The sequence below is a fragment of the Hyperolius riggenbachi genome, chromosome 1 (genome assembly GCF_040937935.1).
Source record: "Hyperolius riggenbachi isolate aHypRig1 chromosome 1, aHypRig1.pri, whole genome shotgun sequence".
NCBI lineage: Eukaryota > Metazoa > Chordata > Amphibia > Anura > Hyperoliidae > Hyperolius > Hyperolius riggenbachi.
In genome coordinates, this window is record NC_090646.1 from 331924381 (window position 1) to 331950190 (window position 25810).

Genomic DNA, 25810 nt, shown 5'->3' on the forward strand with positions numbered 1-25810 from the left:
GGTTGTAAGGAAGTTTTAAGTGATAAAGATGCTAATCCTACATTCAAAACTTTTTCTGCGGTTATGGTTTGGAGTTATAACATTCCTTAGGAGCACTGACCCTTTAATTGCCATTGCCAAACAGTAGCATTCTGGGGAGTCTTTTTATCCATAATATATTCCTCCCCTTCCCTTTATTTCCCCCTCCTAATGACATAAGACAGTGCACTTCCTAGTATAGACCTCAGTGGGAGTGTCTGAAGACTCTGGGAGGAGAGTGGGTAATGAATACACAATTAGCAAGAGGAGGGAAAAAAATAAAATAAAGCGAGAGAGGAAATTATGTCAGGATTAGCTTCATTCAAGGGTAACCAAGATGGAAATTGTCTAGAATAGGATTCTCTGCTTTTCCTTTATAAAATTCCCAGTAATCATAACCTGGACAGTGCAATACATCTGTTATGTAAGTAGAACTAGTATTTATCTACTTATGTAAGTGTTCTTTATTTATAGGTTAGCATGGGTGTCATTTGTTCTTTAAAGGGAAGGTAGCTTGTGTTAGGTTTTTCAAACCTACAGTAACCTGTAAGATCCTTGGAAGTTGTGAAACCTACTTCATGTTTTTTTCTGCAGACCCCTCCACAAAAGGGCAATCCTTTACTGTAAAATTTTGTTCCAGGCTTACAGAACACGTTTTGTTTGGCTTCTTCTTTAGTTCTTTATGTAGTCTACCTAGAATTTTTATAGTTTCTTGTTTCCACTCCAATGTACCTTTTCTAAACAGCATTATTGATGTACCTAACTTGGAGATGCTGATATTTTCAAAGAAGGGAATAGAAGATCTTAAAATTCATTGATTGATTGGATTTACCCACATCAACAACATAGGAAATAAAAAAAAAGAGACAGAACTTTTCAGGTCTGCTACTCCAGATGCTATCTTCTCCAAGCCACAGAAGACATGAGGAAATGGCCAATTTCAAAAAGGTGGTTTCTCTGATATGCACACATTAAAGGACAACTATCAAATATAACTAAAATTTTAAATGCTACATTTATTTCCAGTAATTACTAGCAAATAGTAATATAGTAATAGCACAAAGGCTTTTTTTTCCATCTTTTCATATATTATGAGAAGAATATGACATTTACAGAGAACAGTATTCACTGTGGGCATTACTATCTAGGACTGTGTCCAGCAGATGCAGCATACAGAAATAATCTTCACTGGCTCTAATACTGTGAGTAAAATATGTTCAGAATGATAGAAAGCAGAAAATATAGCTTCAAATGTGTGTAAATAATAATCAGCTTGCAGGTATGTCTGTGTGTTCCTGTCTCTCTCTCTGCCTCACAGTGTAAAGAAAACAAAAGTTTGCTTTCTTAAAACAGAAAGAATTTGTGATAATTCAGGTTGGAGTGAGTTTGAGTGAGTTAGATTATTATGGCTCTGAACTTAACAAGCTGACACATCATTGCATTCCAGCGGTTCTGGAGGTGTGTTTAGCTTCTAAGGGTAACAATGGTTAATTTGCATATATTCAGCAGTGATGCCATGGGAGACATCGCAAGCTCACTCCAAGCTGAATTATCACAAATGCTTTCTGTTTTAAGAAAGCAAACTTTTGTTTTTAAATTTAGGATAGTCAGTGATTCAGCTAAACAAGGCTCCCATAACAGTAAATGAGGGGGTCACAAGATTTGTAGCCAGAATCAAAGGTGTCATATTGGCTTCACTTTTTGTAGCCACAATTTACTTTTTGCAGTAAAACTTATCAACCATTTAATAAAAGTCATGCCATACAATGATGACAACTATTTGGATTTCTGTATTTTGCGATAAACATTAAAAGAAAGCAGTCTAGGCAGGTAGATGTAAATTATACATTAAAAAAAAAAAATCAGGGTACCAAATATTTGAATTACAATTCAACAACAGTAAACAGTTAATGTCATCTGAAGTTCTATTTATTACCCTCAAAATATTACAATTTATGGTTAATAAGTAAAGAGTAGTGCAAACTCCACAGTTTTAGATCACAGATATAGGAGGAAGGAAAGTACATCAGTGCAAACGTTCCTATGATTAACAGATTCTGAGGTCACTATAGAAGACCTAAAACAAGAACTGCAAAAAGCCAGCTACACGATAGGGTGCTGTGATGACACTTATTTGCCCAGTTTAACTGTCACAGCCGTCACTACAGGTCCAGGCTGTCTGGAATGCCATCACACAGTGTCATGGGGAGCAAATTATTATCCGTGATGGCTGCCATGTAGGGGACATCATGCTAATTACAAAAATGATTGATTATGACATTAAGAGTCATGACCTTTAGTGTTAAGTCAATGTGATAAGATCACACACAGGCCTATATGCAATTCACTTTTTCACCTGTGTTTTCTCCTAGGAGATAATCTTTCATTTTCTATTAAAAAATCATTTTTCAGCACTTTGCAATTGAAAAAGTACCGAAAAGTAGGTGAAAAAGTACTATTAAAATTTTGAGTATTTTCTTGGTTGCTGATATTTTTAAATTTGTCAATAAAAAATGGCTTTGAAACTATCACCTAGGAGAAAACCGAGGAGAAAAAAGGGAATTGCATATGGGCCACAGTGTTTATCATTATTGCCTGAGGAAAGCTCATGTAGCCCAATATGGACTTGTTCCATCTAATCATTTTTTTAATCTATGCTGTATTATGTCATTTTAGAGCAGACCTAAACCACTTATTCCGTGCTCTAAAAGATTAGCAACAGAATAGCCTTTACAGAAAAACTCTTTGTTACTGCTTAAAGAGCTCCTTAGAGATGCTGCAGTGTAGTTACTTCTTGGCTTTATGGAAGCACATACTGATTTCATGGAATAACCTCCTGTGTTTACATATAGCATGTCTGAACAGCACAAACCTTGGCACAGATCAGACAGGGCTGGCAGCTCAAATTACAGTTGTTCATTACTTCTAGATAAGGGAGAATAAGGCAGGCTGTTCTCTCTACATACAAACAGGGTGGGATTCTCTGTGTTTTCTTTCTCTCCAGTGGAAGACTTTGGGTCTTTAACCACTTGAGGACCGCAGTGTTAAACCCCCCTAAAGACCAGACCATTTTTCATTAAACTTGCCACTGCAGCTTCAAGGCCAAGCTGCAGGGCCACACAACAGCACACAAGTGATTCCCCCCCCCCTTTTTCTCCACACCAACAGAGCTCTTTGTCCTGACCCCCCCCCCACCAACCACCACCCTCATCTTACTCCCAACCCCCCCCAATTGTTTGTGTGTGTGTGTGTGTGTGTGTGTGTGTGTGTGTGTGTGTGTGTGTGTGTGTGTTCTTTATTAAGGGTTTGTTTTTTTTATTATTGTAAACCCTCCTACCTTCTGACGGCGGTTTTGCCGTCTAACAGGCTCCGCCCACCAAGCAGGAGATGCAAAACAGAGCCCTGGGACATTACGCTGATTGCCGTTAGGAGGTCCTGGGGCTGACGGCGCGGCCACACCCTTCAGCGTGACACGGTCGGCTAGTAGTTAAGGAACGTGAACCATCTAGCAACATGGTGTAACACATTTGTACATGTTCAAATAAGACGATAAAATCAAAGTATATGGTGATCACTATAAATGGTGAAAGCATATGTTCAACATGTAATATTTAGTGTTTCTGACTTGATTATTTGTACTGTATGCAGATACAGAACTTAAAAGAAACCTGTTAAGTCCTGTGCCAGGACAAAACGATCCCCCGCCCATGCAGGTGCAGTCGTTGTCGACTTGAAACTGAGCCGCAATGGGGACTGGAGGATTGTTATGTCCCAGCATGGGCACAGAATGTCTGCAGGAGGCTGGCAGAAGCCCCAGGTAAGTAAAACTTTAAAGCCCTTACAGGTTTCCTTTAAAGGGGAACTGAAGTAAGAGGTATACGGAGGCTGCCATATTTATTTCCTTTTAAATCAATACCAGTTGCTTGGCAGCCCTGCTGGTCTATTTCTCTGCAGTAGTATGTGAATAACACCAGAAACAAGCATGCAGCTAGTCTTGTCAGATCTGACTTGAAAGTCAAACACCTGATCTGCTGCATGCTTGTTCAGGGGCTATGGCTAATAGTATTAGAGGCAGAGGATCAGCAGGGCTGCCAGGCAACTGGTATTGCTTAAAAGGAAATAAGCATGGCAGCCTCCATATACCTCTCTCTTCAGTTCCCCTTTAGGGCCCGTTTCCACTAGCGCGAATTCGCATGCAGACAACGCATGCGGATTCGCATAAGCAATACAAGTGGATGGGACTGTTTCCACTTGTCAGTTTTCATTTGCGTTTTTATGTGCAGGATTTTTCTGCACGGTAGACCCTGCAGAATTCGCCTGCGTGTGGAATGCAGGCGAATCGCAGGCAATGTATTTAATAGGGAAATCGCATGCGTTTTTTGCATGCGTTTTTTGCCGCGATTTCGCATTGAAAGTAATGTAAATTGACACAGGCAGTGACATGGTTAAAATCGCATATACCCTGCCTATGCGAAATCGCGGCAAAAACCGCATGCGGAATCGCATCCGCATGCGATTTTGTCAGCGGTGATATGCGGCGATTCCGCACCGCACTAGTGGAAACGGGCCCTCAAGCTTTATTTTCCCTATGGAAGCATTTCTTTTAATATACTTAAGTAAACATACATTTACATCCTAGTCAGAATTAGTTGCATCTCCTTGACCATTTCTAGTGATCACTGCAGGGCTCCTGATAACCAAACTGCACCAGCAATTTTAATCCAATGTCACAGACAGCACCTTATGGGGGCAGCTGTAGTTTATTGCAGCCAGCAGTTCTCTCATTGTGACTTCACAGTCACTTCAGTACAAATGTCTAGGTTTGCATAAAATTAGATCCTTTGTTAAGCTGAAGTCTCCCATTAGTTTTCTATCTCAGTGTCACTGCTGGTTACAGTTTGCGTCTGTCCATTACAGTGGCCATTACTGATGCCCTGATGATGGAAACCGTTGATCTGGCCAGCTGCCTTCTTACTGGCTATGAGACAAGGGTTCGATACTGCGCTTGATCTTTTGAGGCTTACAAAACTTCTCTGCATCTTGTGCTCCAGCATCATGTGATTTTGAGGAGGGAGACCCAAGCAAGCCCTAGAAAAAAAAAATATATATTTTAAGCAAGTTTTACATAAATACATGACGTAATTAGAGATCCTTGAGTTGGATCCAGATGAATCTAGAGCCCACTGTATACTAAAAACAAGTAGTCAACACTAAGGTTCTACAAGAATGCTATGCCATGATAAATAAAATTGCATAAAGATTAGACAAAAAAAAAGTAATTAAAGTTATGACTCTACCAGACCAAAGGGAGAGCCACCAAGACTTGGAATGGTGGGGAATTTTCCCAAGAGTGTGCAGCTTAAAGGGATACTGTAGGGGGGTCAGGGGAAAATGAGTTGAACTTACCCGGGGCTTCTAACGGTCCCCCGCAGACATCCTGTGTTGGCGCAGCCACTCACCGATGCTCCGGCCCCGACTCTGGTTCACTTCTGGAATTTCAGACTTTAAAGTCAGAAAACCACTGCGCCTGCACGCCCGTGTCCTCGCTCCCGCTGATGTCATCAAGAGCGCACAGCGCAGGCCCAGTGTGGTCTGTGTCTGCGCAGTACACTCCTGGTGACATCAGCGGGAGCGAGGACACGGGCATGCAGGCGCAGTGGTTTTCTGACTTTAAAGTCAGAAATTCCAGAAGTGAACTGGAGGCGGGGCCGGAGCATCGGTTAGTGGCTGCGCCAACACAGGATGTCTGCGGGGGACCATTAGAAGCCCCGGGTAAGTTCAGCTCATTTTCCCCCGACCCCCCCTACAGAGTCCCTTTAAACTTATTTTACTCCCCTGGAAAGTATGCCTAAAGAGCATTCAAGAAATGAAGCGCTCTCCAGCATGAGCTAAGACAATGGGCTTGATTTACAAAAGGGTGCTAACTAAGTTAACACACCTAAAAAGCCCCTTAGCATGCCTAAAGCCCTTTAGGACACAAGGTTTTGCACGCTAAGTTAGCACGCACAAAGTTTAGCGCTGCACAGTGCGCACAAAACATCGCACCGGGTGCGCCTAAAACGTTGCACCAGGTGCGCCCGAAACATTTCGGGTGCACCCGGTACGACATTTTGCGCGCTCCACGTTGCACTACACTTTGCGAGCGATCAATAGAAGCTTTGGGCGTGCTAACTGCTTTGCACCCTAGTTAGCACGCCCAAAGCTTTTAGGCGTGCTAACTGAAATAGCACCCTTTTGTGAATCGAGTCCAATGAATCAAGCTCTCATTGATGTGTGATGAAAAGTATAGGACTGGGTGACCACACAACATATTTTTTTTTTTAGAATTCAATTCAAGAATTACAATCATTTTTACAACAACAACAACAACATTGCTATAGGGCTTGTCTCCATTAGGACTCAAAGTGCTTTTTTCTGATTAATTGTAACATTAGAAAAATCTGATACATATGTATCATCTATTGAAAACTCGAAAAATGTGGTCTATAAATCAAGAAATTGACAATCTACCTACATAATTACATTCTCTACCCTACACCATTTAATTTTCATAAAAATAAGAAAAACCACCACTCCCGAACTTTGTTTTCTTGAAGAATAATCACAATAAACAAGCAGTTTTAAATTTTTCTACATAACCAATCATTTTTATCAAATTGCTATAAAAGTGGACCATTTTATTGCATTGTGTGTGGCTACCTTAGAGTGAACCAGAGATGGTTCACTAGCGCTAATTATACTTAAAGAATTTGGATTTTTGCCAGGGAGCTGTGATCCTGTCGTGCAATCACCCTTTAATTCTACAAACCTGTGAGTCGGTGCAGCCAGTATATAGTACATAAAAAAAATCTAATCTGCCTTTCCGTGCTTTGCTGGCTAATACAATAATGCTGCAGCTTGATGCAAATATTTAAAGAGGACTAATCCCCTTTTTGGGGGGGGGGGGCAGCTGCTGTATGTATGGTGGTGTGCTGTTGAGTGACAACTAGGTGGCCTGGGTTTGGGTGCATGGAGCGCTAGTGTCTACGGACGGACTCCATGCACGCAAACCTAGTGAATATCAGGGGGATATGTGGGTAGGCTCCGGTGGTTTTAACATTAAATTTTCTGCGCAGAAAAAGTTTTTAATTGCTAACTGTGTAATGGTTCCTTAAAGGAGCCTTTCTGTAACCTGATTCCTGAAAGTGCAATAAAGATATTATTGATTGAACCAAGATGAAATGGAGCTTAAGGCTAATTATACTTACCTGGGGCTTCCTCCAGCCTCATAAGTACCGTGGCCTCCCTCGCCATCCTCGGACAAGCAGTCACTTCTGCGCATTCCCGGCTGCACACCTTGTCACGCTCCCGTTCCCTGGAGCATTGTGTACCTGCGTAGTAATACTACACTGGCGCAGAATGGTCCAGAGGACCTGAGGGCTTTGGGTCGGTGGGGGTGTAGAAGGCCTCCACTGGCAGCGACTGACCGGATTACCGGTAGTCATAGCGCCAGAACAGAGGGGCTGAAGAGGATGGCGAGGGAAGCCACAGTGCTTAGGTTTCCCTCTGTCTACACTACACTACGCACAGCTAAGGAGATACAAAACCTAATCTGACTTGAACTGTGAGACACACAATTTTGATCAAGCAATTCATAAAGAAATATTTAGTAAGGTTTTCCTTCAGGCCCTTTTTACACTGCACTGGTGTGTCACCTAGCAGTACTCTCATCTCCCTTGCAAGGAGCTGCAGCGAGGCAAAGTCTATAGAGATTTTCATACTTACTCGACACAGCGGTGCAACGGAAGTTTTGATTGTGCCACAATGCTGTACAAAATCAACAGCTACCCCACGGATAATGCAGTAAAGCAAGTCAATGGGCGACACAGTCAGCATAAACAGCAGAGTGCGATGCGCCGGGGACAAACATGAATACCAGTGACGTACTTCCTGCCCAGTAAGGAGTTGCTGAGTGGGGGGTGAGCCTATGCATATGATGCTGTTGCTGCACCGTGCTGCCATCTGAAAGAGGGCTAAGCAGGTGGACTGGAAGAGAACATTGGCATTAACAGCATCAGCTATGCACCTAACCTACACCATATTTCTAAAAGTAATAGAAAGTCTGCCTTTACTCACACATGAACTTCAATGAAATGGCATTGTTAATCCATAGGCGTAAAGTTGAATCAACCTTTGCAGCTATAACAGCTTCAGGTCTTCTGGGATGACTTTCCACATGGTTCATAAGTGTTAATCATGAGGCCTGGCTCACAGTTTCTACTCTAAGGGAGGGTTCACACTTACCTCTTAAGGCAAGTGGTTTATCACTATTTTTCACTTGTAATGCTTCAATGTGCACGTCATCCGACAACCAACTGTTGGCTATGGGACACTGATGTGTAGGAACTGCATTAACATGTAAACAAGCCAAATGACTAAAATGTGTGGTCACAGCTAAAGCACTTCTGCATGCACGGAAACTGCATGTGATTCCCTCAAGTGTGACCCCTGCTACTTCATTCCAAAAGTGTTCTATACAGTGGCGTAGCTAAGGAGCTGTGGGCCCCGATGCGAGTTTTACAATGGGGCCCCCCAGGCACTCTATGCATAACAATTGATACGGCGCACCAAAACCTGCCAATGGCAACTACAGTGTCAAAGGTGCAAGAAGGGGATGGGGAAGAGCTTGTTAATGTTTACCACTACTCAATGTATATATAGAAGTGATTATTATGAGCACAGGACCAATAGAGAACTAATACTGTAGTTGAGGAAGGGCCCTTCGGGGCCCCTCTGGCCCAAGGGCCCCGATGCGGTCGCTACCGCTGCACCCCCTATTGCTACGCCCCTGGTTCTATAGGTTTGAGGCCAGGGCTCTGTGAATCCCAGTCAAAGTTTCTCCACATCAAACTCGCTCATCTCTATGCTTTGCTTTGTGCATTGACGCACAGTCAAACTGTTCCCACAAAGTTGAAAGCATGGAATTGTCAAAATATCTTAATATTCTGAAGCAAAGGAGTCTGTATCAAGGGCAAAAATTGGCACTACCCAATATAACAAAATGTTCCTAATAATGCACCCCGTGAGCATAAAAAAAACAAAACACAATAATGCTCATATGCAACCTCCTGGCCGCAATAGCAGCATAGGGGGCGATATACAGGCTGGGAACGCGAAGAATCACTCGCGTTCCCATGCCTGTCGGCCGGTGACGGCCAAACCGGAAGTATTCGCCGGCGGGTGCAGAAGCATCTGAGCGGGGCTGCGAGGGCACCGATCGTCTGCAGGGGGCTGAGGGAAGCCCCAGGTGAGTTAATCTCATTTTTTTTTTTGTTCACTTTAGGTTCACTTTAATAAATAGACCCTGAACTATCATGCAGCAGATCAGGTGTTTGACATTGTCAGATCTGACAAGATTAGCTGCGTGCTTGTTTCAGGCGTTATTCAGACACTGCTGTTACTCAGACACTGCTGCAACCAAATAGATCAGCAGGGCTGCCAGGCAACTAGTATTATTTAAAAGGCAATAAATTATGGCAAAGCCTCCATATCCCTCTCACTTCAGTTGTCCTTTGAAGCAAACCTGAAAGAAAAATAAAATAAAACTAAGATACTTACCTGAGCAGAGGAAAGCCACTGGATAGTTCAGAGGCCTCACATGCACTCAGTGATCTAGCACTGGAACCCTCTGTACATATCCAACAAGTGCTTGTTGGATTTGTTCTCGTGGCCTCGCTCCCCTCTGTGTAGTGATATAGGTTTTAGCTAAAGCATGGTCATATCTTGCTCATATGCACATACACCCCTTGCATTAAATCACATCTATGGTTTACTTTACTCTTCTCATGTAAGTAACTTTTTCCTCACAGGTTTGCTTTAAAATAAAGCTTGAAGAGAATCTGTACTGGGAAAATCTTACATAAATAAAAGTACCAGCCTTTTTGTTGTCTTCTCCTAGCCCCCTCTGACATTTTCGCTGCTCCCACTGCTTTCCTGGTGATAAAATCACTGTTTTATTCATTGTTTTTGTAAACAATGTAGATGGCCGCCAAACAGGAAATACATCATCAGAGCAGGTGCCCGTTTGCAGAAGCTGCTCTGAAATGTGACTTAATTGCTGGAATGTTACTCCCACGTGTTGCCTTAGCTGCTTGTCTGAGCTCTGCACTGATCTCTGCACTCACAGCTGTTTGAAATGTCTCCGCTCCACGAGCCTTGCAGAGACGCTGGCTTTGAGCAGAGACAAGCCTGTGACTCACACACAGGACAGCCTGCAGGGCGCGTGCATAACTTCTCCCTATCACAGCAGAGACAGTGCATTCCTCTTTGTCTTGACAAGCCTTGACAAGAAAAGAAGATTAGATCTATTACAGAGACAGTGCAACTAGAAAAGGCTGCAGTAATCCAGACCATATTAGAACAGGTATAGGAACTTATAGGATAGAAGAAATGAGGCAGAAAATTTTGTTACAGTCCCTATAAAATTACCAGTTTGTACCAGACTCAAAAACAATTTTGAAAAGACTTGTAGTGAAAAGAATGATTACCTTAGAATGTTTTCTATACAGTTTCTCTGCCTGAAAAAGGCATTTACGACTGGCGTTCCCTCTGGCACAAGGGGAGCCTTGCACAAGAAGCTGAGAACACATAGGACGCTGTGGAAAGTCTGAAAGGCTTGATCTTGCTCAGTACAGAAAGTTATTCTCTGACAGAGTTCAGTGAGGATCACCAAATCTAAAATAATCGGACTGGCAAGCAGAGAGTCCTAAAAAAGAAAGAAACAGTCATAGAACATATATTCAGCTGTATTGTTAAGATATCACATGGTTACAGAAATTACATGTAACAGGTCGGAAAGAAAATATTTAACTAGACTGCTGGTAAAGTGGGCTTTTGTTCAAAATAAACACAGAACATTTATATATTGCGCTTTTCTCCTGACGGACTCAAAGCGCCACAGCCGCAAGGACGCGCTGTATAGGCAGTAGCAGTGTTAGGGAGACTTACCCAAGGTCTCCTACTGAATAGGTGAAGCTTACTGAACAGGCAGAGCAGAGATTCGAACCCAGGTCTCCTGTCTCAGAGGCAGAGCCCTTAACCATTACACTATCTAGCTACAAACAACATCCTTCCCAGGGGTAGGCAATTTATGGCCTACTGGCCGTATCCCCGCCAGGCTATTTCATGTAGGTGAACTGGCGTTGTGGTGTCCGATGGACACCATGCCAGTTCACCGGCCATGGGGTGCCGCCAGTTCCCATTCATTGATCTAAGTCCCCGTGTGAATGACGGCAGCCGTCTATGAGATGGCGCCGCCATTCACAAAACCGATACTTACACATCCATGCATTACTTCTGCTTTGCGTACAAATACTACGCATACGGAATCTGTGCGCGAGGACATCTTGTGGCCAAATAGTAAGAATTACATCAAAACCCTTTTTTTTAATGAAATGACGAGATAGAGATAGACATACAAATAGTTACCTTAGGGACTGTCCCCAGTACAGTGCTGCCTTAGATTGCAGCGCTGTACTATGTTAATACATGGCGACGGTTTCGCCGTCTAACAGTCTCCTGTGGTGATTGCCGCTGGGAGACTGAAGGCGGAGGAGAGCTCCGCCTCCCAAGCGGAGATGCACACGCTGCGGCAAGCGCAATCTCCTGTAAACCACTGCTCCAGGACCTTACGGCAATCGGCGTTAGGTGGCCCTGGGGCTGCCGCCGCGTCCACGGCCATCGACGTGACCCGCTCGGCATGTGGTTAAAACCGCTAATCTACACAATCGCTGGCAAAACACTTTACACTTTTAAAATTGCTTCCAAAATCGCCCCGAAAACTTACAAAACGCTCATTAAAAACGCTCGCGATTAACGATAGCGTTTTGCAGTGGGTTCCAGGCCTAAGTTACTGTCATTTACTTGTTGGCCTCCAGGAAACAAGAGGCAGAGTTAAGACATACGGCCTAGGTGGAGATTTAATCAGTCACTACCTGGGCTAGAAAGGAGAACAGCATAATTCAGTTCATAATGATATCTCCAAAGAGCTCTAAGCAGTTTTGGAGATTTAAAATAAATAAATAAATAAATAAAAAAAAATGACCCATATATATATATATATATATATATATATATATTTTAAATCTGCGAGTTATTGCATTGTCATAACTATATCAAAACATAGCATGGGTTGTACAAGGGGGGGGGGGGGGTTACATATTTACTGGGGGACATCTGATTATTAAATCCCCCCCCCCCTCCCCTTAGTTAATTTGGCACATCTGGTCACCTGGGGGGAGGGGGGGGGGGATAACCAAATACTAGGGGCACATTTGGCTATAATGAGGGGCAGCGCTAATCCTGGGGGTACATCTGGCTATAATGGGGTAATCCTGATCCCGGAGACACATCTGGCTATAAAGTGGGGCACTATTCCTGGGGGTGCATCTGTCAATTCTGGGGGAGGCAAACAGGGGACACATCTGGCTATGCTGGGGGGGCTGATGTTGGGGACACATCTGGCTATACTGGAGGGGGGGTTGATACTGGGGACACATCTGGATATCTATACTGGAGCGACTTTAACTGGTAGCACAGTTTATATGTCAGTAGCACTTTTTATTTTTAAACAGGAATTGGTCAAAATTGAGACATAATGCAATTTTTAATATTTTTTTCCACTTTTTCCCATTAAAATGCATAGAGAAGAACATTTTACTTGGGACCAAATACCCCCTAATGAAAGCTTAGTTTGTCTTGAAAAAACCCGATATATAGATCATTTAAGTGGCACAAGTACCGATGAAGTGATTGCTGATTAAAAAGGGACACCGCTAAAGCATCAAAAACTGCTCTGGTCCATTAGGGGAAAACAAGGTCTGGATGCGAAGTGGTTAAAATTAATTTGACTTGTAAATGTATATTTTTCTTTGAGGCATTTCACTTCTGGATCTACTTCAGAATTAGTATTTACTAATTTAGAAGGGCACTTGAATTGCATCATATTATCTTTCATATAAACAATCACCCACAGCCTACACTGCACTCAAACTGTGTGGTAAGATTGCTGCAGTACATTGTAATGAAGTTTGCAGAGAGAAGGACTTAGATTTGGACTCCTAACATAGCGGTTTGTCTAAAGGCGCTTATTAACGGTACAATTTTTTCACTTAATGTGATCTTTCGATGCAATTTGTATGATCGAAGCTAATCTGAAGGCAGTAGTGGATTGTTCACATTTACTGAATGATTCTCTCTGAAAGTTGGATTTTATGATTGAATTTGAAGATTGATTTTATCCTATTAAGCAATCGACCAAAGAATCGTTCCTTATCGATTGCCTTCATAAATGGCAAATTTTCTATACATCCAAATCACATCGAAAGGTTGTATTTGGTGAAAAAATTGTACCGTTAATGGGCACATTTAGTGAATCCTCTGCATGCGATATAGGCTACATATGCCTGGTTTACAATGGCATAAAAAAACGGAAGGTTTAGCGGACCGTAACGGAAGTGATCGGATCCAATGTTAACCAATGGATCTGTTCACATTGGGGCTTTCAAACAGACCGCAAGTATTGGTTCTGCTCCGATTTTTCTGGACCAACGGATCCAAAGCATTGACCCTGCGCATCCGTGACCCTCTGGATCGGAGGGTCACGGATGGAAAGCTGAGCCTTTTAAAAACTGCCACTGATCAGTTTCTGCACAGATCAGTTTCCAATCCGTGCCTGTGGGAACTGAGCCTTACTAACAGCATTACACATTTGTTCTCTATGAAACTGCTTACTTTCCCAATCTTTTGTTTGGACTTTGCTGAACGTCTAGTCCTCTGTGTACCGGCAGAGGTGGATCCAGTGTCAGATTTCCTTTCAAGGGAAGGGATCAAGACCTATTTCACTCCTCCTATTTCTTTCTCCTGCATGGCTCCAGCTAAAATTATTTGTATGAACATTTGCATGTGAGTGTGCAAAGGGTTAATTTCTTTTTTTTGCCATTTTTCTGGCCACACTCCCTTTAGCACCTCCCTATCCTTAACAACTTATTTAAATATCCTAACTGGAGGGGACGTGAAAAAAAAAGAGTTAATTTTACTGAAAAATAAGGGTGCAGAGAAAAAATGTATATTCTGTGCACAAAAGTTCTGATGACTGCAACTGCTGACCACTGATAAGGAGTTTAGTAGACATCGATTTCCACCAAGTCCCTTTTCATTGTTATCTGGCGATCTCCTGCTCTGTGCACTTCTACTGTCCCACCCCTCCCTGTGCCAGAGAGGAAAAGAAAACACAGCTGAAAAGGATGTCTGTTGGAGGAGGTAACAAGGCATGCAAGACATGCCAGGAGTGCAGATCTCCAAGCTAGAGAAGAAGATCAATCCCCAGACAGTTACATGTTACTTGCCACTGACCGTCTCCCCTGCCATGCTATCTGTCCTTTGCAGCACTTGGGATATTTGTATTTCCTCACCAGACCCTGATCACCTCCTGAATGTGATGGCTTCCAGACTCTTCTGATAAGATGCTGTGTGAATAGCAGGAGGACTGGCTAAATTAAAAGCGGAAGTCACTGATGCAGCACACAAAAGGTTAAATTCTGGCTGCAGCTCAGGGGGGGGGGGGGGCACGTCAGTGGGAGAGCAGGTCATCAGGATGTGAGTAGAGTGACGTGCTGTATAAGGGGTTGCTCAGGCTGCCTACAGATTGTTTGTCAACTATCCCTTGACCAAATCATAGACTGCACTCTGGGGAACTACAGGTACCAGCATGTTCTACTGTGATTATGTATGTGTCATGTATGGAATTATAGTTCATCTTCACAAAGAAATGATGGTAATTGTAGATCTCCCAGTGGGTTATAAGGTTCTTCTATAGGTACAATAATGGATAATTGTTCATATACAAGTGATAATTATTACCGTATTTTTCGGAATACAAGACACTCCGGCATATAAGACGCACCTAGATTTAGAGGGCAAAATTCAGGAAAAAAAAATAAACTAAACCTAGGTGCGTCTATGGTGCAGGGGCTTCTTATGGACCTCTAACTCCCCCAAAACTGTTTTTATCTAAGCTACACTGCCCATCTATACTAACACCTGCTACACTACACTTTACTTACCCCTGCTGCCCCCACCAACTACACATTACTTCACTAACCCCTACTACCACCACCACCAACTACACTACACTACTCTATACTACACTTCCCTCACTAACCCCTCCAGCCAACCCAAACTACACTTCACCCCTGCTGCATCTCACCTGATCCTGTCGCCGCGATCCTCCCCTCCTCCATCTGCCTATCACCCGAGAGTCGCAGCAGTCGTCATCTGAGGGTCCCATTAGGTGTCATCAGAGGGTCCAGCAATCCCATCCAGTATTCCAGCTCTTTAAGTGTCCAGGTTGCCGGCTCCTCTTCGCTGCAGTCATGCTTGAATGCAGGCTCGCGGTGATTACGCGCTGCCGGGGCAGACTTCCTCCATAGTTACAGTGTCCTTTTCTTAGATACAGTGCCCCCTTCTGCGTGACGAGCGATGCACGTGCGCCTGACGTCATGCGTGACCCCGGCGCACATGCGCAGCTCGTCACACAGAAGGGGGCACTGTATCTAAGAAGAGGACGCCGTAACTATGGAGGAAGTCGGCCCCGGCAGCGCGTAATCACCGTAATCACCGTGATCACCACGAGGCTGCATACAAGCATGACTGCAGTGAAGAGGAGCCGGCAACTTGGACACTTAAAGAGCGGGGATACTGGATGGGATTGCTGGACCCTCAGATGACACCTAATGGGACCCTCAGATGACGACTGCTGCGACCTTGGATGACGGCGGACAGACGAAGGAGGCGAGGATCGCGGCGGCAGGATCTGGTAAGTATGTTATGGGGCGAAAATACTGTACCTTTGGAATATAAGATGCACCCACCTTTTCCCCCCAGTTTTGGGGAAGAAAAAGTGCATCTTATATTCCGAAAAACACGGTAAATATTTCTATAGCACTGCTATCTCCTGCAGCACCATCTGTCCTCAGAGGAGCTCACAATCTAATCCTACCACAGTCGGTTTAATATCCTACCATATTATTATTACTACTACTAGTGATTTAGCCCGTTTAGCCCACACACGCCTCTTCTGGCCCCCGTCCTCCTCCGGCTCTCCTCAGTGTCTCAGTGCTTTTTTGCACTGCGCATGTGCAGCGACAGACACAGGGACGGACGCAGGGACATTGGGGTTTTATTATATAGGATTATTATTATTATTATTATGTATTTATATAGCACTGACATCTTCTGCAGCACTTTACAGAGTACATAGTCATGTCACTGACTGTCCCCAGAGGAGCTCACAATCTAATCCTACCATAGTAATAGTCTAATGTCCTACATTATTATTATTATGTATTTATATAGCACTGACATCTCTGCAGCACTTTACAGAGTAATGTCACTGACTGTCCTCAGGGGAGCTCACAATCTAATCCTGTCATAGCCTAATGTCCTACCAGATTATTATGTATTTATATAGCAGTGACATCTTTTGCAGCACTTTATGGATCACATAGGTATGTCACTGGCTGTCCTCAGAGGAACTCACAATCTAATCCTACCATAGTCATAGTCTAATATTTTCAATATAGGAATGTTTTGGGGAAACCAGGTGAAGTTTTAGGGATGTTGGGGAGTATGAAGTGGCTAAATGAATTCTGGGGGATGATAGTAACTCCACGCAGATTTTGCCCTAGCCAATGTTCAAACCTAGGACTCAGCACTATAATACAATAGTGCTATCCAGTATGCGTCTATTCTGTTCATATCTATCTGCTCATGCAGGTCATCAATTCTGACCCTCTACCACCCTTCCTCCCTCCATTCTACTTCTCTTATCTTGTCTCACCACTACAAACACACTGTTTATTTCCAGAATGGGTTATGAATTACTAAAATATTGTACCATATGACTATGATAACCCTTTAATGTTATGATATACCCACTCCAGTCCTATCCTAACAGGCGGTAACATATCTGCATATCCCATAATGTTTGTGAAAAAGTATGCTGGAACCAGGGGCGACTGATCCACCAGGCCATACAGGCTGTCACCTGGAGCGATGTGCGGGGGGAGGGGACTGGGCCACCACCCAGCCAGATAGTGTACCCCCCCCCCCCCCCCAGTTGGTAAACTGGTTTGCGCCATCTGATAGACACAGCACCAGTTCACCGGACGCAGCCCGCAGCTCACCTTCAGCCTGCGGAGTCTGTGGCAGGCAGAACAGGGCAGGCAGCCACATCACAATTATTTTCATGAGGAGGCACCACGGGTGCCATGGGGAGGGGGGTCCACCACAGGTTTTCTCACCTGGAGTGACCAGATGGCTAGAGGCGCCCCTGCTTGGCATCTTAGTTTTCATAAAAGAATGGTGCTATGGCAACTAAGGCATACTGAAAATTATTTGACTTTGTGTGTTGTAAGTGTTGGTTTCCTAAAATGAGGCATCTGTGACTTATAATTATTTTCAGACACATCAAGTAACAATCTTTATTTTCTTCCAGAAATGATCACTGGGTGAGTTAGATCAGGGGAAATGCTACTGGGTAGGTTGGAAAACTTTGTTGAATTGCTACTGTTTGATAAGCAGCATTAGCAGTCTATACACTAGTTTTCTACTCCCTCTCCCATTAGTACAAAGGAACCACAAGGCCAAATTCATAATTACTCCTGGGTAGTTCCATTCTCACTGAAACCAGCCACAGATGTAAACAGACATTTGGACAATCAAAACGAGCTAGCATCTGCTAGGCTAAAACAAAAGGATATACATATTTCCCAATGTATTTTTAAATACTCTTTGGCCTTGATTCATAAAGGGCTGTGTGATTAAAAAAAAAAAAAAAAAAAAAAAAAAAAAATCAAGTCTACCTGAATACTGTATTCTGTATTTTAGACTTTTGTTTGCCAATTCATAAAATGTTCACATGTGCGGTAGAAGTTCTGTAATTTACTGGCTTCAATTGACAAAAACCTGTTCAGTAACAGCAGTGCAGAGTTGCCTTTTTTTTTACATGCTGTTCCCTGTAGTGATGGCATTACACAAGTAAAACAATTTCCCAGAAATCCCTTTAGAATGTACACGTTTGTTATACCTCTATTTTTTCTTTATATCCTTGTTATACCTCATGTTTGTTTGTTATGCTTCTGCTCGCTCGGAATCTGTCTATTAGTCTTTCTTAACATTTTATTTTATTGCCACAGCTTACATGAACTCGAAGGAGCATTAAACATGCCATGCTTAGGCGATTTCCACACCAGCTCCTCTGCATCTTCAGATGTTTAACCCTTTAGGTTCCTGTTTGAAGGATAGCAGCATAGTAGGGAACGTGAGGAGCAGTTCCATTTCTTATGTAATCTAATGTTACACTTTTGGCATCTCAATCTCTCAGGCTGTTGCTGTGCAAGTTTTGCAAAACCGTGAAAGAAGAGTCACTGCTCAGAAAAAACATTTTGCTAGAGGTATTTATAGGTAGCAATCTTTTTCTCATATATGTACCTGTGCCAATTCCCCCGAGAGAGAAAGTCTCGGTCGGGCATCAGAGGCTGCTGTTGCGGAGGACTGCTTCTGCTCCATGGCAGCGTCGCTGGCGTCCCATGTGTAGAGAGCGCGGAATCCGCGCTTCTCTTGGCTTTTGAAGACACCGCCCCACTTCCTGTCCTCATTGGCCAAACAGCGGCTAGCAGAAGTGACACCTGTGGGACCAGGAGATCGTATGTCATAACTTCTGACATCTCTAGCTGCTCTGTAACACATGGACGCAGCAAGAAGGGCGGTAATGGCGGCGATCCTTTTGGACAACCTGCAGCCAGGTAACATTCCGCCCCCACCGCACACAGGTTAAAACTGGGGCATCCTACTCACAGTTTCCACCGCCATCCAGGAAAAAACCCTGCCTAACAACATAGGCGCCCCAGGCCAACCTATGCCTTAAAACAAGAAATGTCTACAGGTGTATCCTCAGGTGATGGGAAACAAACAAAAACTGAGTTGGTGAGGGAGGAGGAGTCCTTATATAAGGGCGGGTTCTTTTAAATTGATTACTCTTACAGGTGTTTCCGTTTGGGGAGGGGACAAGCAATGTCTCAGCAGCAGCAGCCATCCTGGAGGACGATGGGAGAAACCTCTATTGTTCCGTTCTCTCTCGTCTCTGCTGCCGGGGGGGGGGCAGCTGGACTTGCAGGAGGCAGGGATGGTTTCTATTGGATCTCTGCTTCTATCAGTCATAGGTAATCCCTCTCTGCTTCCGTGAGTCGCGGCTCCAGCACAGTCTCCGCACTGTTTCCCACATACCAGAGTAATGTTTCCGGGCTTTACCGCATGTTGTAGTCTTTATGAATTGACATTTACTGATGTGTTGAGGTATTTACTGCACAAGTCGGTAATTTACCTCACTGCTCAGTAATTTCAGCTTTTAATGCGGTAACAGCCTTTATGAATTGACATTTTAAGTGCTCAGTAAAGTCATCTGTTTTCTGCATTACCTCATGCAATAATAATTTATGAATTGAGGACTATTTGGGAAACTGATCACCAATCTAAATTAACTATAAAAGATGTGCACAATTTTAAACCGTACTCCTAAAAATGATCAACTATGAGGAACAACTGTCGTGCTAGGTACACAAGATACAATTTCCTGGCAGATTTACCTGTCAGATCGATTTTTACCAACATGTCCGATCCGAACTCTATTTTCCGATCGATTTCCGTTCACTTTTATGGAAAACCGGTAAAGAAAAAAAAAATTGATCTGGAAGGTAAATCTGCCAGAAAATTGTATGATGTGTAATTAGCATCAGTTTTACTCACAACTATTGGACCTATCCAGGCAGCCTTTGCCTTTCTGCAGAAGTTTGTCAGTCCCCACAGCTTTGATTTTAATTGTTTTTATGATCTTTTGGTACTTAATAAAGCAGTTATTAAACTGCAAATTGTGGACTCATTGGAGCATTAATTCCAATATGGATGTATTGTCATTTTGTGTGCATATTTAACTTTCATCCATGGCGGCACTTAGAGACTATTTTGTTAGTTTATTGGATCTCATTTTTGGTGGTTTTCTGCAGAAGTTCTCGTTGTGTAGTTGAGCAAAGATCTGCAGCACTGAGAGAAGAGATTGACCTCGCTCTGTTTTTGAGTATCATATAATGATGGCCAACAGCAATCAACAGACTTGGCTATGACATGTTCTAGCTCTTTCGATATAAATTTATCATTTCTCGCCCTATAGCCCTCCTTCCAGAAATCAACTTTACTTTCTCTCCAGAAACTGCTAAATAAAGAGAAAAAATACAGACCAGGAATATGACAAATGTTTACAAGCATGGCAGAAGTGACACCTGGCAGTAGTGGCAGTAGTATGGGTGCATTTAGTAAAGATTTGAGGTATTTAGGTCTATAGTGTTCTATTAGAAGTACAGACTTTTATACAGGAAAAAGAGAAACAGCATTTTAGCTTGTACAGTTAAGAAAAAAAGACACAAATAGATTGAACATAAAAGAAAAAAAAGCAGTTGTACCTCACAAGTATTGTGAATAACAATAGTGTTGGTTCCTCCCATCATTATTTCAGATGTGTACTCATCCATTGCTCTCTTACTGTCTCCCACATATGGGACATATTTAATAACCACCTGAAATAAAACAAACAAAAAAAACATTTAAAATTGACAGAAACCAAAATAAGTCTCAGATTTTAGGTTTTTAAATGTAAAGAAAAATTAAATCATGGTATGCCATTGTTGCAGTAAACTACTGTAAAAATAAATAAATAAATAAATAAATTAAAAAATAAATAAATCAGGATTAACATTAAGGCCCATACACACGTCGGATTTCCGTGAACGATGGGTCGTTTGAACGTCCCGTCGTTCACCCGCTAAATCAGGCGTGTGTACAGACTGTCGTTCGCTTGATAAGAGTGAGTTTGAGCGATCCGCCGGGAGACCATTGTTCTGCCTGGTCATCCACAGCCACCAATACAATACCCAATACCAATACCTCACTCACAATCTGCCATTTGAATACAAAATGTAGTGTGTATTTTTTTTAGATGGCCTAAAGGTAGCCATACACTGGTCAATTTGCCATCAGATCCGACCAACAGATTGATCAGATTCGATCAGAGAGGGATCTGAGAGGGATCGTATGGCTGCCTTTACTGCAAACAGATTGTGAATCGATTTCAGCATGACACCGATCACAATCTGTAGAGCTGCAGCCTCCCGGGCCCCCGCATACATTACCTGATCTGGCCGGCGCGTGTCCCCAGGCTCCGCTGTCCCTTCTCCGTGCTCGACTCCAGCTTCACTGAACTTCCTGCCGGGGAAGTTTGAACAGTAGAGGGCGCTCTACTGTTTAAACTTCCTGCCGGGACAGGAAGTTTAGTGAAGCTGGAGGAGCCGAGCACGGAGAAGGGACAGCGGTGACACGCGCCGGCCGGAGCAGGTAATGTATTGCCGCTAGCGTCGGTCATTCGAGCGCTGCTATTGACACACTCCCGACCCGCCGGCGATCGAAAGTCGATCGAATCTGCTGTTAAATCTTTGCGCAAATGCTGACAGAACGATCACAGTGATCGAATCTGCTGTATATCGGCGGGAAAATCGTTAGGTGTATGGGCCCCTTATTAAAGATTTGTATACCAGCTCCACCAGCAGTGGAGGTTGCTATCCTGAAAGGCAGTTTATCAGTAAATCACAGCAATGCGTTTCCTGATTTAAACACCACTTCCTCAGTTCTGAGCCTAGTAGATATGGCGAGGCACTAGATATGTAACTAGTATATACAGTACATGTACACATACACAAAACTATAAGCCCTTCAGTGTTCTCTCTAGTGGTTTAGCCAAGCTTTGATTTATCTTATTTTAACTGGCCACGGCTGGTGTCACTCTCTACCGCGAGATGTAAAGAGACAAAACACATGGTCAGCAAAGAGGAGAGGGGAAGGTGTGGCAACAGTGAACACACTTAAGTCATCTGACACGTGGGGAGGAAGGGTGGTGCAGGTTGGGGTGGTGAGGAGATCTGTGAGCCATACTGCTGAAGCCCAGAGTTGCAGCCTATGGCTGGTCTTTCAGCACATCCCTTCCTATCTGTTGATATTCTGGCCTTTATGTACATGCATGACAAGATGGACTGGGAGTGTGCCAGCTGGATCAGATGAGAGCTCCTGCACTTGTAGTTACTGTAGCTAGGGGTGCAGTAAGGGTTAGTGGTGGGTTAGTTAGTGTAGCTGGTAGGGCAGAATGGGCTAGTTTAGGGTAGTTAGTGTAGCTGGGCAGTGTAACTTAGAGACAGCTGGGGGGGGGAGGAGGGGAGGGGGGAAGCTAGTCACAGTAACACAAGATGCTCCTGCACCATGGACATACCAGGCTTACTATATTTTCCCCTGGTTTTCGTCCTCTAAAACTAGATGCGTCTTATGGCTAGAAGCGTCTTATGGTCTGAGTGTGAGAGAATCTACAATTATGGGGGGGGGGGGGGGGGGGGGGCTGAAAATGTGTCTTGTTGACCCTTTTAGGAATATAGTATTGGAGTCTGGAGGAAAAGTAGTACTGGAGAATATGTGTATCTCCCATACCTCTAGAGCCTTATTCTGGCCATATACTGATAAAGCCATGAGGGCCTCCTTGGTACTGCAATAATGGTAGGTCCATGGGTTTAGTCAATTTAGTGGACTATGTGCTCTTGTCTATGAGAGGTTAAGCAAAGTTAATGGAGACCAGCTAGACCAAGAATTGTCATTCTTATTGCACCAGAGACCAGCTTTGTGGAAGTCATGGGTGATCACCAGTAAGCATTTCTGTAAAGTAGGTCTTTTCTTTTATGAAGGCTCTGAAAGATACTATCTTTCCTAGCCAGCTTTCTAAGCATCAGATTGGTCAGATGCAGTCCATTAGTACTGGCTGTAGCATGCTTCATAGCCAACCATAGCAGCTGTGGCTCTGAACATACTATTGAAAGCTCTAATTAGAAACCAGATGATAGGTCTATTAACCACTTGCCGACCAGGGCTGTATTGGCTGATCTGTGCTGCGTGAGCTCTCCAGCCCGCAGCACAGATCAGTATTATGCCAGGGCGATCAGACTTTCCCCTTTTTTCCCCACTAGGGGGATGTCCTGCCGGGGGGGTCTGATCGCCGCCGGCCATCTGCGTTTTTTGCGGGGGGGGGGGGGGGGCTCCTCAAAGCCCCCCTCCGCAGCCATTTCCGCCCTCTGGCTCCTTACCTCCCTCCCTCCCTCTCTCCGTAATGCGCAGGACGGAGTTCCGTCCTGCGCATTGAAGGATAGGCTTCCGCCTATAAGATGCCGGCGATCCCCGGCCAATCAGAGGCCGGGGATAGCCGATCTGCCTTACGGCGCTGCTGCGCAGCAGCGCCGTATGATGTAAACAGCGGGGATTTCTTCCCCGCCTGTTTACATTTTGCCGGCGAGCCGCTATCGGCGGCTCTCCGGCTGTTCACGGAGACACCCTCCGTGAACGGACATGGAAAGGCCGCTCGATCGAGCAGCCGTTTCCATGGTAACCCGCAGACGACCAGTTTACGCCGATCGGCGTTAGCTGGTCGTCAAGAGGTTAACAGAAGGTGAGTTACATAATTTCAAGCAAAAAGGGAGATGAGCGCTCCGTAGTGTGATATTGCTTAATGGATAAAAAAGCGCAATACAAATGCACTTACTGGATATATGATAAAACAGGCAGAAAAAGACATGAAGCCCTGTAGTAGTCATCCAGCAGACGAGCGCCCTGTGAACTGCAGTGGCCAGCAGCAGTAGGCGTCCCGATGGTAGAGTGACCCTAGGTGCCCTCTCTGGTGCAATCGTGTGCCAGGGACATTGTGACATGTTTCGGCGTATCCACGCATTCTTCATAAGTTGAAACACTGTGCCATCTCTGTCCCCTGTAACTTCTCTATGTACCCCTATGCTTCCAGTGTCCCCCTCTGTCACCTCTGTTTCCCCATGCCTTCAGTATCCTCCTCTGTGCCACCTCTGTCCCCGTGTGCCCTCAGTGTACCACTGCAAAATGGAATTTTACCCAAAGAAAAAAAAAAAAAAAAAACCACAAGGTCTTTTCAGAATCTTCTTTTTTCACATTTCTCAGCATCCAAGATCAGAAGAGCAGATCTTGGATGCAGAGAAAGCTCTGTCACACAAGTATCCTCGAGTCTCACTTGAATAATCTGATATACTGATGAATGTGCTGGTGCAACCATGTTAAAATGGTCACCAGCATTCCCCATCAGCAAATGCAAACTACTAGATGTAACAAGCTGTAAATCACAGCTGTAATAATTAGGCATAGATTATGTGCAGGGACACATCTATGGTTCACAGGGCCCCTCTGCAAAGCTTTTGTGGGGCTCCCCTTCATTCAGACACCCCCGCTGGAGCTCTCATCTCTTCCTTCCTCCGCCACCAGGGCCCTCCTCCCTTGCTCCCCTAGCTGTCTCCGCTCAATCCTCCCTTTACAGACCCACAGATCAGTGCAGTGGCAGTGACGGGTCTTACCTCTTCTACATTCAGGTTTCTCCAAAGCTCCAGCTGCAGCCACTAGGTGTCCACTGCCTTCCATTTTCTTTGTACACACCATGACTTCACGTGATGTGCGGTAGACTAAGAAGCTGGCAGAGGAAACCAGGTGGCTGCAGCAGCAGCACCAGAGAGACTCGACGGTGGAAGTAGTAAGCCCTGTCAATGTTGCTATGCTGACCTGTGGGTCTTTACAGAGTAAATTGAGCAGAGACTGCAAAAAGAGCATGGGAGGGGGGCCCTGGTGGAAGAAGCAGGAAGAAGTCCAGGCACTCCCTCCCTGCCTGGCCCCCATGTGGGGGCTGCCTCCCCATAGTTATGCCACTGGGTTTTGGAGCCATTGCACAGGAATATTTTTCCCATGCTGGCATAATAGCAGGCCTTAGTTGGTTCAAATTGATCTAATACTTCCATCAGCATGTTGGACAAGGAAACCTGGTTTCATTAGAACAAGTAATCTTTTCCTACTTATCAAAGTATCTAATTGCAACGTTTCTGGGCCCACGGCAGAGAGGAGTTTCTTTAATTTTATGATATCAAAAGCACCCTCTATCCCAATCTGGGACAATGTTTTTACACGATTAGTTCACATATGCTTTTTGGTGCTCCTGTTACCTCTAAGATTTGTCCTAGACGATGATGGACATAAGACTAGGGTAGGAATAAGATTATGAGCCAACCTGAGGGACACTTAGGCTTCAATCCATAAAGCATTACCGCATTCGGTAATGCAGAAAACAGCTGACTTTACGGAGCACTTAGGAAAATGTCAATGCATAAAGGCTGTTACTGAATCCAAAGCAGATATTACCGAGCAGCGAGATTTTGTGTGGTACCGATTTGTACCGATTTACCGATTTGTGTGGTAAATACCTCAACACGTCAGTAAACGTCAGCAAATGTCAATTCATAAAAACTAGAACATGCAGTAATACCCACGATAATTACCGGCACCTCTGGTGTGGCCTTAACAATGGGAAGTTTGTGTGAGTCTGTGCAGGGAAGCGTGACTCACACAAGCAGAAGCAGAGACAGTTGCTGACTGACAGGAGCAGGGGGCCAATGAGCCAATATAAACAACCCGTCTCCTGATTTTGAAAGGACCCGCAGGCTTCTCCAGCGGGACAAAAAAAACTTTTCTAACCCCAGGTAGCCAGCAGAGAATCTGAACAAAACAGATTTCCCCAGATACCCTTCAGTGGTGTAACCCATTCAGTTCCTGT

General features: G+C 44.1%; 1 protein-coding gene across 1 annotated transcript in view; it reads right to left on the reverse strand.

The window, feature by feature from the left end:
• Positions 1-3239: 3239 nt before the first annotated feature.
• ISYNA1 (inositol-3-phosphate synthase 1) overlaps positions 3240-25810 on the reverse strand; it is a 90673-nt gene continuing 68102 nt past the window's right edge. The window contains exons 9-11 of the mRNA XM_068233900.1: positions 20571-20684; positions 10545-10762; positions 3240-5106 (exon numbers count right to left, since the gene is read on the reverse strand). Of these exons, the coding sequence (XP_068090001.1) occupies positions 4881-5106; positions 10545-10762; positions 20571-20684 (558 nt within the window). The 3' untranslated portion in view covers positions 3240-4880. The remainder of the gene's footprint in view (positions 5107-10544; positions 10763-20570; positions 20685-25810) is intronic.